Source organism: Opisthocomus hoazin, chromosome 2 (genome assembly GCF_030867145.1).
Source record: "Opisthocomus hoazin isolate bOpiHoa1 chromosome 2, bOpiHoa1.hap1, whole genome shotgun sequence".
Taxonomy (NCBI): Eukaryota; Metazoa; Chordata; class Aves; order Opisthocomiformes; family Opisthocomidae; genus Opisthocomus; species Opisthocomus hoazin.
Window position 1 is genome coordinate 19099862 of NC_134415.1, and position 14035 is coordinate 19113896.

The 14035-nt window shown below is 35.4% G+C and overlaps 1 protein-coding gene across 1 annotated transcript in view; it reads right to left on the bottom strand.

Annotated features, from left to right (window-relative positions):
* KIF6 (kinesin family member 6) overlaps nucleotides 1-14035 on the bottom strand; it is a 169176-nt gene that overhangs the window by 120078 nt on the left and 35063 nt on the right. The window contains exons 7-8 of the mRNA XM_075445778.1: nucleotides 5080-5286; nucleotides 194-337 (exon numbers count right to left, since the gene is read on the bottom strand). Coding sequence (XP_075301893.1) covers nucleotides 194-337; nucleotides 5080-5286 — 351 coding nt within the window. The remainder of the gene's footprint in view (nucleotides 1-193; nucleotides 338-5079; nucleotides 5287-14035) is intronic.

Genomic DNA, 14035 nt, shown 5'->3' on the forward strand with positions numbered 1-14035 from the left:
GGATTTGTCTACATCTAACTGCAGTTTCCACTGATAAAAATATCTTCTGAAAACAAAGTTTAAAAGGTTTTTTTTGTAAGGATAAGAATAAAAGCATACACACTTGAATTGCAAACTGCAATACAAGTTAAAAGAGCAGGATCTTTAGAGAAGTGAAAACATTTTTTGTTGAAAATAGGTGGAAGTAACTTACATCTATGTTTCTTTTGTCGATAGAGAGTGTTGCTATCATGGTAGTCATGCAGTTTCCTCCCAGACTGTCTCTTAGCACTGAGGTCATCATAGAGTTTCGGTAAGGAATGTGGGACCGGTTTTTCTCTGCAAGGGCAATTATTACCTGAAACAGCAGTAAAAATGGAAAAGACTTTTAAATTTACGTGTCTATTAATGATTGACAAAGAAAGAGAACAAAACCAATCTGCTCAGGAACCTAAACTTCTGAGACAACAAAACTATGCTCATGCACACAGTTAGATGCAAACCCACTGATTTTACTGAAAGCCTTTCAACTTAAATTTCAGTGTGTTTATATGCCCTTGTAGGAACTGGACCTGAAAGATCAAATAAACTTAGTTTTGTCATACCCTAGCTTTACAGCCTCTCAACAATGTGGAAACTGAACACAATAAACTAAAAATCACAGAGTTTCCTAACACATAGGAACTTACTCAAAATCTTCCTCGTATTTTTTCTATCATAATAATAAAGTGTTAATTGTATTCAAGTAGAAAACTCTTTAATATTTGCTGAAGTATGCTTTTAAAATTACACATTCTTAAAGCACATAGTTCTTAGAGGGGTCAATACATTTATTACTGAGAAAATGCCTTGAAAAGTAAAACACAAATAAAAGGGTGCATAATTACAATGTACTGCTGGAAAGAAATACTTCAGTGTAGTACACATATGCCTTGGCCAAAAAGGAAATGGTACACCTACTATTCTCAGTTTCCCTTCTCAGCTGTTTACATTATGGGACCTAATTAATATTAAATAAAAAGCCAGATTACCCCATGATCTGTTGTGATATAAAAGATTTGAATTTTTAACTGGCCAAGCACTGTACTGAAAAGCTGTAGTTATCTGAGTTGTGCAAGCTATCCTAAATGCCTAGGATTTGTTTTTCATTTAATAAATGTTACACACCAGCACGTATTTTGTTTCTGCTGCACTTAAGAAAACTGCTATTTTAGAAAATTTAGTAGCAACTTTTTTGTTGGCACTAGTTTCTCTTAATGGTCTTTAGAATGTTAAAATTTCTTATTACTATAAATCTCTCACAGGTAGCCCTGAGAAGGATGAATGCGTAATAGGAAAATTAGTCTTGAAAGGAATCTGGAAACCCATTCCTGGATCGAGGTTTTCAAATCTCGTATGTTACTAACTTGTTAGATGGAAATAAGTTATGTCTCTGTTACTTTATAATATTGCAGAGAAACCTCATAGTAGTCTAGCGTATACCTTGATAAGCAGACTCCCAGTCTCTGCCACACAGAGACTACAATCTGAACAGACAAGATGGGAGAAGAGCCAGAGGGAAGATATGTTATTTCCATTAGAAATGGGAACTGTGTAACGAAGAAGTTGATTTTTTTTCTGAAGCTCATGCAGGAAGTCCAGGTAGAATTTGAACCATCCCGCACTAGCACTGAAAAGCTATGAGACCAGCTCTCATGATGCAGAAGCCACTGTACTGTCACATGACAAAGTCACATAACACAGAAGATGATGGCTTTAAGTCCCTTTAGATGGCTTTAGTGCCTCACTTAAATCACTAAATCAATCTTTACAATCCAGTCATGAAATCTGGAATAGAAAGAGGAGAAATGTGACAGACAGGGAAATTACGCTCTTTCACAACGTGACAGAGACCACTTGCACAGGATCTGAACCTGGATCTTCTAACAGCCAACCAATTGTGACAATCAGAAAACTGGCTCATTTTTACATGATCAAAAAGAAGCTGTTCTTATCCTTTTGATATAAAAAAAAGTTTTTGGATTTGTTTCTTTTTAAATACTGGTAGGTCTAAGCTTAAAAGGCCTTAATAATATTCCTGAACTAGGACTGTAATATGCTGATTTAAATCAACATAACCTAAGGCAGAAAGTTTCATTTTGACTGGGTGAAAAAAACACACTTTAAGACCTAATTTTTCAAATGTGGAAGCTGTCAGAAATGTTGTCACTTATTGTAAAATTGCATCCTATATGAAACATAATAGCATAGAAAAGGTACAGTCACTCACAAATGACTGCACTGAAACAATTGGAAATATTGTAAAGTATAAAGGAAGGCCTGAGACTCAGAAGTGGTTAAGATACGATCTGAAGTGTTCCCAAGAGTCGCTGTTCCTGTCCATATCCTTTGTGCAAGCAGCAACTTCATATACGGAACAGATTTGCACCAGTACCTCATGTCAACAGGCAACCAGGACATGCTCTCAGCCCATCCTCAGGAGATGAGGATTTCGTGGTGCGTCACTTGCAGGTACAGAGCTATCAGCTACTCCTATATCTTGCAGTGCATCACATGCTCTGAAGCCATGTGTCTGCTCCAGAGGTCTCCTTTTTTCTCCTGTCCATCCACAGTCACAAGACTTCTGACATTGCCTTTGATCCATATGCAGAATCCTTCCAGATTCCTGCCCACACTTTCCCACTCCTCAGATTTCTGTCAGTGAAGTCTCCGATCCCACCTAGTAATGTTTATCAGCTCTGGCCCTCGCAGCAAAAATTCCAAACTCTGCTGCTGGTGTCTTGTGGATAATTACAAGCATTCTTACTCTTTGGACAACATACGCTTGTCTCAAGTAAACACTACAGGTCTTGCTGCAAATAATTCACCCTAAACCTCGGGATTTGCTAATCAACACCAAATTCTTTCACTTTAAATTATTAAAAAGTTCTTGTTTTTTCTGTTTCACTAATGTCTGTATATGTTCATTAGGAAACAACAAAACCAGAAAATCACGTTTTCTATAGGACGTGAAAAAATCTAGCATTTGATGGCTGGCAGTGATTTCAAATTCTATTAGCAAAAACTTCAGTAAATATGGGTAGCGTCATCTACTAACAAGTAAAATTTTTCAGCATTCCCTAAATGGAGCATGTGTTCAATGACACTTAACAGACATCTTCATCAAAGCAGTGTGAACATTATAGTCTATTATTCTGGGGAAACACATATAGTTCCAATTCCACTGTAGTGTCAAATCATATGGCTGTATCACTATTAATCTGCAACTCTAAATATGGTCCAGGATACACTATCTGAAGGAAATATCTACACACACCAAAAAAAATGCGATTATAATTCCAGAATATGCTACTACACCTTATGGACAACAAAAACTACCCAAATGTGGTAGCAGGGACTTTTAAGAGCACCTCTGTATCAAATTGCTGTGGACACTAAAACTGAATTGTCCCTACTGCCATCGTAGATCAGCTGCACGACACTATCTCACCCTCATTTTGCTCTGGACATACAGGCTACTCAGAGAAGAAGTGCAATTGATGAAGATTTCTTAGCACCTTTTGGATATTTAATGAGTAGACCAAGTGTGTTATCACAGATCTGTGTTTCCATTGTCATCTAGACACAAACAATTTTAGATGACTATTTTATTATGCAAGGTGTTTAGAAATGGTATAACCCAACACTAACAGACCAGTAGACAAGTGAGTAATTGAGTATGGAAATAAGGTAATTTTGAGGAGTCCTTGTACTTTAATATTAGTCACTGCAAGGTCAGGATTGAATGGCTCAGTTCCCACTGAATAAAAAGTTATTTTTTACTGTCTTCATTGGTATTTTGTTCAGTATTAGAAAACATTTTTGTTATCGATATGCAATCCCAGGCAGAACCCAAGGTGCTTATCTCTAACCGTATTTATTCTAAAACAAGAGTTTAAAGTTGCGGGACAAAATATTAATATATTACGCTTCTACAGCACTTCAAGCCTGAGTATCTCAAGACACAATACACAGAAAATTAAATTCAACCTCGTAAAAGCTCATACAATATTGTATTACAAATGCATAAAAATCGTACAGTAAGAAGGATCCTGAGCACAATTTGTACAATTCTGAAGAGGTCTGTTTTAGAACCACTTACCCTTATCGCTCCCCATGAGTAGAACTGAAATTCAAGCATTATGCTTAAATGTAAAATTTAAACAAATTTGGGGAATGAATAAAATTCAGTGTAAAAGTAAATGACTGACTGCCACCTGCTGTGCCTTAAATTTCTTCTCTTGACAGATGAAATCGCTGATTAGATTAAACGAAATCTAAGACATTTGTTCTTCTTAAGAGAAAAACACACAGAACAAAAATGAAAATATTCTTCCCAGTAAGTAGAACAATATTTCCTAACCTTAAAGAATTTTCACAGACACCCACAAAATTTTCAGTTTTAATGGATTTCCTCTTTAAACTGTAAACAGGCTAAACCTCTTTCAGTAACACCAGGTGAACGACAAAGATTTGTGGAGATTTATTACTATTATTACAATTGCAAATAGGAGTCCTACTGGTATAAAACCAATTATGGTATTTACTCCATACACATGAGACAGGAGTTAACTTTGTTAAAAGAGATCAGAGACTCACATTGAGAGAGGAATCAAACAACAAATGAGAGAGGAGCCTAATGTTTTAAAATAAGGCAATAATTGAACCAAATAAAAATAAAATACTTTAGTTCAATGATTCTTGAGTGATACATCCTGATCCCAGCTCTGGAATGGGGTGAAGATGACAAAGAAAATTTTTAGCAGAAACTCAGCTGTAATCTTGTAAATATCTTCAGTCGTTCAAATAAAGCAAGAAAGTTATTTTTGAAACACTACCCTGTATACCTACTATAGCCTTACCATTTAATTGTTAAGTTTTTCCTAAATTAAAATATTTTATTTCAAATTAAGACCTACTAATTCAAGCATTTTAAAAAACTGCACTAAATACACAGTCCTAAGACTAACTGAATATTGGAATCAAGATTTCCAAAACATTGCACATTGCTAAACAGGAATGTAGCACAGGAAGAAATGTTTCACACTATTTCAATTTTACCTGTTCCAAATAATGTAATGATAGGTTGATATATTTGGCTTCTGTCAACAAGTGACCTCCAACTCCAGTCTTTGCAACACGCTCTGATCCAGCAAGGTCTACTAAGTGTAACTTGGAGCGTCGAATAGTTGCAGATCCAGGTTCCTTGCTGGAGATGTGAATAGTGAAAATGCAGTGAGAGCGGGTTGAGGCTTGATTCATTGGAGTCTACAATGAAAAGAAAAGAGGAGCCCTCAATGTACGTATAATAAATAAATTTAGCTTTTTATAGCTCAATAACCTGGAAACTGAAATCACCTATCCTTCTTTTAGCTGTTACACCTGTAATATATACGCAAGCAGAACCCAGAAGGTTTTACCTGGCACTCGCATTCTGGCCAAATACTGGCATAAATTTAATCTGGACAAACCGTACTTCAAGCAAGCAACTATCCCCCGTTGCAAGAGGCTCTAACAGTGAGTAGATCAGCAAAGCAGCTGCCTTTATTGTGCTGAGGAATACTGCTAGCAAAGGGCACCTTGGTCAGAGGGACAATTACTAATTCCTGATCTCCAACAGTTTACCAATTTCCCCATTGGTAAGCCCATTTTTAGGGTGTTTTTTTTTTTTTTTTTTAACTAGATAGCTATCAGAACAATCAAGGTTAGAACTTTCTATAAGGCTTTAGACTTTCAGAGCTTCATTACCTTTATGAAAAAAATTAACTTGGCAAAATCAGTATCAGAATTTTATATGGCATAACAGAGTTTTCATAAAAGGTTTGGCTTTAAATATATGTATTTGAAATATCTACTGCCATACTTCCTTAACTAGACACATGGAAATTCTTGGTCAATTTTTAGAGATGCTCAGCTTTAATATGACTTTAGCGGTGTTCCAAATATATTTGAAATGCAGAACAGAAAATTTTAAACGGCTCTCAGATATTCAGTTTTAGATTTGAAACGACCATATGTAATCACACGTGCTACTTTCTTTTCTTAAACAACATATAAAAAAAACTTTAAGCATCAAAAGGCTCTTTTGCTTAGTTATATCATGCTTGTTTTAGATACTTAAAGAAAAAGAATGCCTTATTATTTTATAAATAGCTAAAGCTTTAGAATACATATGGGAGATTAAAGATTTAGCATACAAATAGCATTTTTATTTATAAACTATTACAAGTATGTTCTCAGTGCATAAATACTTGACTTTCAGAAAAATAAGGTAGTGAAAGTAATAAATAAATATTATTTAGTAACTAAATCTATACTTATTTATAGTTGTTTAAAAAGAAGATTAAAAAAATCCTGGTTAAATTGTATACGTTAACGTCTTGTCTATAATTTATTCTTCTGCTATTTGAAAGTAATTATTTATCTAGACATACCCGGTGATTCAGACTAGATATACTAACATATTGCTCTTTTTCTCCATAGTCTGCTGTTGTATGAAACATTCTAGATGTTAAAATAGCCTGCCTATTGCAGTTGTTGAAGGTGTCATCTTCTTAATCCAGAAAGTATGGCTCTCAGCAGAAAGACTGCAAGTAGAACATTCATGTACAAGGAATAATATCAACAGCTATACCTCTAGGTTAAATTGTCTCCCCTTCAATTTTCCAGTATTTTTTTCCAGCTTTAATAGTGCCAGCACAACTGAACTGGTTTTTGGAAATGATCCAGAATAAAAAAAGAGAGCAAGAAAACCAAACCTCTGCAAACCATAGATATTTAACCTGGATCAGTTTCTTGAATCAGTCACAGCACAGCTGTAGAAAGCAGTTCTGCTATAATAACTGAAAATGGCAGCATACAGTGTGTGAACAAGCAGTCAGTGTGCAAGAATAGCATACGCTAGTAGCTGTTGGTGAAAATTCTGTAATTAAATAGTGCTAAGGCTTTAATTTCATTTTGGGCTGTCTTACCTAATAAAGCCAAGCTCAGAGCGAGAGGGAGAAGAGTTTTGATTATTTAGTTTGTACAGATGAGGAATTTTGGAACAATATAGGCAAGCCATTGGCTCTGCTTAACTGCCTGGTTTCTAACCATTGTTTCACAACCCTGTGAAATAAGCATCAGAGCGCAGTCACTTGATATGCTGTATTCAGAGGTAAAGCTGAACAAATTAAGGGGCAGTGACTTGTAGCATGGGAATGAAAATAAACAGGCTCAGGGAAAGGTATAGGCCTGTCAAGCTTTGAAAAGCAAGAAAATACTCCTAAACATCTTTAAAATGCAATTACACCAAGAAAGAGTTATATGCTGTTAAAATCTACTTTATTCAGCAATTCTGACTCCATGAATAATCAGAGCCAGCTTCACTTATTTTACTAGGAGAGCTATGATTTTACTACTTGCAGCTCTGTGAAGCACGACTGGATATTTTATTTTTCCAGCTCAAAATCCACAACAGAATTAATATTTAAGGACACTCTCCTGAACAGAATTGATATTTGAGGACATTTTGCACTACAGTGGTGGTATCGGTCATAATATACTGCAAACAAGTCTAAGCCAGATAGAATATCAATCCAGATCTAGCTATGGAAGCATAAAGCAGAGGTTGCTATGAAAGAAGCAGAAGAAATCTGCATACTTCAGAATAAACATTCTTAAGCAAACATAAGTTTCATTATGCAGCAAAACCTCATGTATTTGAAAATGTGCTTTTCGTCACACCTGTTTAACTCCGAAAAAGGAAAAAAAAAAAATGAAAAGCATAAAAGCATTTCAGGGCTCTTGAGTTCCAAAAGCTCAGGGCAATATTTGACTGATGAGGTCTTTATTGTCTATAGCAATACACTAGCCACAACTTCTTTTTTCATGTTCCAAGCAGATTCTGTTGGACTGGTCATCAGAAATTACTTTGCTTTTCTCTCTACAATGTATTTTTTCACGTAAAAGGAGTGCAGCTGATTTGGAAGTCATTGGCTAGAATCCTAAACTTCATAAAAAGTCTTTCTTCAGAGCAGAACCATGCTTTAATCAATACACCAATACTCCTTTTTACAATACGATTCTGTCTTCACTTTGTAGTTCCCATATATAGAAAGCTCTATTGGAACTCTTGCAGGAAGCATAAGGCAATAAAAGTTTAAATTTTTATATGGGATGTAAATGTGAAATGCTAATTGCAGTCATAATCCCCCACACTTTGCTACTTTTACCACACAAGTAGAGACAAAGCACACAGCAACAGAAATAACAACAGCATCTTCAGTCCAAAAATAAGCTGCTTTTATTTTTTTTCTATCTTACATATGTAACTTCTGAATATCACCATTCAGCTGTTCAGAAAGTTTGTAAACTGAAATCAAACAAACAAACAAAATTTTCTGGACAGTGACTCAGAGCTTACTAAAAGGTTCCTTCAGTGGCTTTCCGAGTTCATTTTGGCTTTGTTAGCAGCATTCAAACCATATGTATATGAAATCATCCTCACACTAATTTGATGTGTTGAAGGGAAAAAAGAAAGAGGGAAGTGGCCTGGCTCTCAGCAGATGGTTGCTATTGTGAAGGTTATATATAGAACAACTGATGAGCTGCAGTTACTTACAAAGAAATAATTTTTTCCAGGAATTTTGTGACATCATAAACCACATAAGCAGACTTCAGATGCTTTGTGATATCATGTGAACACTACAAAGGAACTAATGCCAGGTCATCTGTTGCTGCCCATTTGTAGCATGGTAAAAGAGGAATTCAATAATATACCTTTCAAGATCATGTTTTGGTAAGGCATCAGTGTTTTATTTGATGTTCGAAAATATATACAAAAGAAATTTCAAGCCATAAAACCCAGCCTCCTTTTTCTCCAGGACCAGAATATACCTGTGTTTGCTGACATTAAATAAACTATATAGAAGCTTTGTGACTTAAACCATTACAGCTATTCAAACAACTGTTGCAAGAAGTTGGTTTCTACTTAAATGAGAACCTGCAGCACAGCCATATTGACAGAAACATGCAAATTGGATGCTTCTTGCAAGGAATACAAGCTCATGAAAGGTCCAGAAACTTGCTGGAGCCTAAGTTATTCACTTTAAGCTAGTTGTTACCTGTCTTAAAGCAACAAAACACTGTAGGAGTTCCTCTCCATACAAGAATTTATGTATTTCCAAAATCCTTTATTTGTTGCAGCTGCTATTATAAATGTTGTTTTCTCTAAGAAGAATAGCCAGAAACAGGATGCTACTGCTTTAAACAGAGATCTTATTAACTGAGGACCTGAGAAGGAGAAAGTTTCTTAAATAGGAGAACATGTGAAAGGCTGCTTGAAAATCATCATTAGACCAGCAGAAGCTGCTACTATCTGGATGAATAACATGTTGATTATGGCTGCCAAATACTCTTAGTGAAAATAGAGAAAAGAGTTCAGGACAGCTGGGACAAAAAGATTTCACAGGTGATAAATGCAGTCCTTCAGCCCATATTGCAGACCACCTCCACTTGGCAGTTTATACAGTTCCAGTGGAATCTCTGCTTCTTTGAATCAAAATAGTCAGACATCAGAAGAATGTGATTTTCTTCTATGAGTGAATTAGCGACTAGCCAAGGTATAAATGAAGAAAAGCTGATTCTGAATGCTCCAAATTTTGAGAGAATGTCTCAGTGAAAAGGTACAAAATTTTGTTTGAAGGAGGGTTTCTTTTTCCTCTTAATTTTTTTTCACTTTTGAAATTTTTGAAGAAGGGCAAGAGAAAAGAGAAAAGCGCTGATGGCATCCAAGGCACATATCGGATTGATTTTCTTCAATCTCAGGCTACAATCAGATGGATACCTTTATGAAGAAGTTCTGACAGCTTTAGTCATTTCACAGTTCAGATGGTAAGAAAAGAGCCATTGTGTCCTACAAGAATGATAACAAAGCAATTTAACACAGACTGTTTCTCTGGTTGAAATTCATCCTTAGAATACTCTGGTGTTTTCACATCATAGGTTTATAGCACAGAACATAAGTCTCTAAGGCTGAAGGAACACAGATTCTTTGGTGAAAAACCGTGAATGTACCTGTCTAACTAATATAAACTTCACCTGCTCCTACAGAACCATACTATATTGCACGGTCTGTAAACTGAAGAAAAGGAGGTTCCTGCCTTTGTATCTGGTAGATGAGCAAGACGTTAATACATCTTCAGTTTTCTTTCTGATTAATATGGTACAACTGAAGGCGCTCTTCAGGTGTACTTAGGTACACTTGACACAGCTGTAATTGCAGATTTATTGCAATGAAAATATAAGGATCAGAATAGTTGCAATCTGATATTTCCCCGATTTCTAAAATACTTTACCTTTCCATATTTGTTACAAGCACAGTTTCACGGTTAGACCATGGTAACTGAGGTAACTTTAAAAATAATAAATATTCCCTGGGGAGAATATTATTAAACTTTATGTTATACAATGCCTTTGATCCATATAAAACCCAAAGCACTTTAAGGACTATTCAAAGTAGTATGTATGACTGCTGATTGTTTTACCACACAAGGAAATGAAAGCACCTGTGCTGAAATGATGATGCCATTTGGTGTTAATGATACTACAGAACTGGTTTGTCAGAGCGGAAAGAAATTAACAATCAACCCCAATGAGGAACCTAGGAAAGTAGAAAGTTGTAATTAATTCTGGAATGTAGCTCTAACATGTCTTCTTGGCAAAAGCATCATTTAATTTCATACATTCACACATTCAAATCCTATTTTTCATATTTCATCCAAGAAAAAATGAATTCAAACACTACCAGTGGCTTTCTATTAAAGAGAATACTAATGGACAATAAAAATAAATATGAACGGATTGAGTCCAATTCAGAGGCCACAAGTCAGTCCCCACAACTATCTTTAAATGTTTAAAAGTTTCATTCTTTTTTGAAATAAACATATTTAAACATTGCCAAAAGCTTACTGCTTGCCCCACGTGTGCTTCAAATATTTTAAATGACGGAACAAACACTGTGTTGTATGAACTGCCTTTTGAATTTAAACAACGGAGTATTATAAGTATAAAACTATAAAGGCACTAAACCATTCCCTTCCCTATTAAAATGAAATAATTTTTCATTAGAGGGAAAACAAATGCTAAATGTACATGCAACTGCAGTGTTCAGACTTACCAATCTCGCACGAAGATTTTATAGTTCTGAAATTGGTGCCTGACTTTGGGAGGCTACTGGGTCTACCTTACTCTGTTATTTTATGAGAAATACTAAAAAAGTACTAAGAACTCCCTAAATCACAGAAGTTCATTCATATTATTTCAAAGGACACAAGATCACAAGAGATTCTCATCACAAGAATTCAGAAAAGATCACTTCAGCTGAAGACTTATTTATAGTACATCTATCAAAATAAAATGGTTTGTGAAGACTACCTAAATCGCCACTTATTTCTGTACAGGAGCTCTTTTAGATAGATGTTGCTGCTACCATCTGTGTCATATGTGCAAATGAGATTTTAGAACAATAAAATCATAAAAATGGAATCAAATCATAACAAATCATAAAGTTGGCTTAAATATTAAAATATAAGAAATAAATTCAGATTTTTTTTTAATAATCTGTTGCTGAGATTCTTATGCTTTTAAATGTAACAAGAAACTGTGGTTTAAGGCAAAAAAACCCCAACCAAACAAAAAAATAGCTCTTACATTTGCAAGAGCTGACAACAAAAAAATCAGGTTTTTGGGTTTGTTCTCTGCCCATTTCTCCCTGGCAAAATACGAGAGACAAAAACTTCCTATTTGGATTTCTGCATTTGCCGAGTTTCAGCATCCGTGCAAGGACGGGAACGACTTTCACACACATTGATACGATGCACAGTTGGATCCTTTATTATCCCGCTTGTGCAGTTATGTACATTTACCATATCTGCACAAGCGATCACGCTTATTCGGATAGGCTACAGACATAAATCACGCACTGTTCACACGCCCCACATTTCCTTATGATTGGTAACTATGCACTAACGCCAATAGCAACAGACTGCCTCCACGTCCTTGAACACATCTTGTTTTTGCTAACTCACACCATGTGCACTATCAGAACTTTCTCAATGGCTATTCTTAGCTGTCTTTTCCAGCAGCCTGTTCAGTTATGCTGTTTTGCTTAAGCGGCCTAGTCGTGTTAATTCTCAAGCTACATCGAACCCAACATACATTATGAAGTGTTTATACACAGATGTCTCCCATCTTACCATTTCCACTACTTGTATTACATGTCAAAACTAAAGCAAAAAATTGTTCCTATATTGGCCTATAAACCAATATTGCACAAATTGGATTACCTTCCTCCTTTTTTCCTTCTCATGAGCTATATAGTTATGTGTGGGAAAGAAGTACTCAGTTATAAACCTTCCTTTAGGTTCCGACATTCAATGAATGAATGAATGTAGCCTATAGAATATTTCCAATATTGTGATCACTTTCTTTTTAAGACAGCTGGTGAGGGCAAAACGTAGCCCTCAAATCACAAGTTAGATTCCACTAGCAGAGGCGTTGCAGAAATTCAATTGTCATTCTCATTTTCAAAATGGTCCTGCAAGCCTTCAACAAAGCATTCTCAGGGGTAAAGCATTAGATTGCAATTTTAGAGACTGCAGTTATGACACAGATTTCATATGTGATCCATGATGGCCACCTTAGCTTTCCCATAGCCAAACTCCTCATCATTAAAAAATAAAAAATAAAAAATCAAACATTTCTTTCACTTTCTTTTCTACTTAGTTTTATTTTTCTCATGTCTCTTAAAGTTTACTTAACTGGGGTCCTAATCTTTTCTGAGGTCAGGAAGTGTTATAATTCAATTAAGTTTGAAAAATATGGATCTCTAGAGAAGGTATGGTTGATATCAAAAGTCCTCTTCCCTAGACCTGTACATTAATTCCTCTTTTCTGCAAACATTATTTTCTCATTCTGTTAAGTCATCATATAAAGTACCACAGTCACCTAAAGCCAAAAATGACAGATGATAATGGGTGATAAATTCTGCAATGCCGAAGAGGAAGCAGCACTGAGTAGAGTTCACTGAACTGTACTGCAACGTACCTGCTGCAATTGCAAAGGAACAACGCACAAGATAACTACATGAATAAAACTTCTACAATTAAATCCACTTCATCTGAGGTTTTTGGAATCATATTAGTATTCAGACTGAGCAAGGTAAATATTGCTGCAATGAGAGGCAGTTATTCCAAGCAAGTATTCTCTGCACTTTTTTTCTTCGAAGTACTCTTCATTAAAGACCAATGAATAATAATGAATAACTTTGTAGTATTTATATAACAAAAAAACCTGCTGTGGCAAAAGCAGCAAAAGTGATAACAGCATAGCATTTACTAACCCACGCCACTCAGATTAATGAATTCTGTACTATTGAACTCCCTCACTTTCTCAGGTCTATTCTTCAGTTTTCTAGCAAGTACCAGCATTCCCCAAATAAAACCAAGTTGTAGATTAAAAAATAAGCTAAAGGAGATTTTTCTTTACACAACACAGTTAAGTCATGGAACTTTGTGTCACTTGAGATTTATGACAAAAATTTACCTATGTCAAAAAAAGCATCTGGAAAAAAATACAACAAAAGTTATTAGCTGTAAATAGTCTGAAACACACACTAATGAAGATTAGGAGATTTTTATTCCTTTTTTAAAACCGTCATAATTTACTTGGTTTACCTTCTACTCATCTCTATAAATTTGTCATTGGCCATTGTTCGAAACAGGACAGTGGAGCAGACGTATCTTTGGTCTCACACAGTAAGAATATTCTTTTAGTTTTACCGAGCATTACTTCATCTACTTCATCTTGACCTTTAACGACTTACCATAATCATTAGCCCTGCTATTTGTTCACGACTTTCAGTGTTTGGGATATATTTTCTCTTTGGGCAACATTTTCCAAATACGTAACACAATCGCCCTTCACAATTGTTGATTTATGATCCTGTCAGCATGCAGCACACCATTCTTTAAATATT